This window comes from Seriola lalandi, unplaced genomic scaffold (assembly GCF_002814215.2).
Source record: "Seriola lalandi dorsalis isolate HSWRI2012SDOR001 ecotype SW California unplaced genomic scaffold, Sedor1 jcf7180001977808, whole genome shotgun sequence".
Lineage (NCBI taxonomy): Eukaryota > Metazoa > Chordata > Actinopteri > Carangiformes > Carangidae > Seriola > Seriola lalandi.
Window position 1 is genome coordinate 1 of NW_019448474.1, and position 1,028 is coordinate 1,028.

Genomic DNA, 1,028 nt, shown 5'->3' on the forward strand with positions numbered 1-1,028 from the left:
TTCTTTCTCTAAAACCTTGATCACCGTCGCCTGATGTTGTGTGTAATGTTTCTCCTGCAGGGACGGTGGCAGAGGGAGCTCCCATCATTCCTATCTCAGCCCAGCTGAAGTACAACATCGAGGTGGTTTGTGAATACATCGTCAAAAAGATTCCAGTCCCCGTCAGAGACTTCATTTCCGAACCCAGACTCATCGGTAAGAAAAACCCCACACGTACACAGGCGGCTTCTTTCAGCCTTCTTGCACTCTGTGAGTAGATTTCACTGGTTTGAAGTCTGTTCACATTTTTACTCTTCCATCTTTCAGTCATCAGATCCTTTGATGTGAACAAACCCGGCTGTGAAGTTGACGACCTGAAAGGAGGCGTGGCAGGAGGAAGTATCCTAAAGGGCGTGCTTAAGGTGAGCGTCAAACAAAAGATCCTGAAACCCACTAACATCAGTTTAGTAACTGCATGTAAGAACTTAAACAGCTCCTCTGTTTAGAGATTACACCTGCTTCTGTATCAAAGTCGGATTTGATTCATTTATTTATTTTGTTAATATGTCGTCTGTTCCTCCGTGTGACCTCCAGGTGGGTCAGGAGATCGAGGTGCGGCCCGGTATCGTGTCCAAAGACCAGGAAGGAAAGCTGATGTGCAAACCCATCTTCTCCAAGATAGTCTCTCTGTTTGCTGAGCACAACGACCTCCAGTACGCTGCACCCGGAGGCCTGATCGGTGGGTCCACGCTCACACACTTTAAGTTCTAGTGAAGAGAGACGGCCACGTCTTAGTCACAGGAAACCGACAGATTTATGAGAAATCACTGACTATAATATGTGTTTGCGTGCAGGTGTGGGCACGAAGATCGACCCGACGCTGTGCCGTGCCGATCGTATGGTCGGTCAGGTGCTGGGTGCCGTCGGAGCGCTGCCAGAGATCTTCACCGAGCTGGAGATCTCCTATTTCCTGCTTAGGAGGCTGCTGGGAGTCCGCACAGAGGGAGACAAGAAGGCTGCCAAGGTGAGCTGTGCATCATGGGAAAGAC

The 1,028-nt window shown here is 49.5% G+C and overlaps 1 protein-coding gene across 1 annotated transcript; it reads left to right on the forward strand.

Moving 5' to 3' along the window:
- Window positions 1–20: 20 nt before the first annotated feature.
- On the forward strand, window positions 21–1,010 carry LOC111657497 (eukaryotic translation initiation factor 2 subunit 3, Y-linked-like; the record flags this gene model as incomplete). Its single annotated transcript, XM_023409689.2, has 4 exons — window positions 21–195; window positions 307–401; window positions 574–718; window positions 834–1,010. Coding segments are annotated over 4 exons (592 nt in total), but the record flags the coding sequence as incomplete, so codon positions are not given.
- Between the last annotated feature and the right edge of the window lie 18 nt (window positions 1,011–1,028).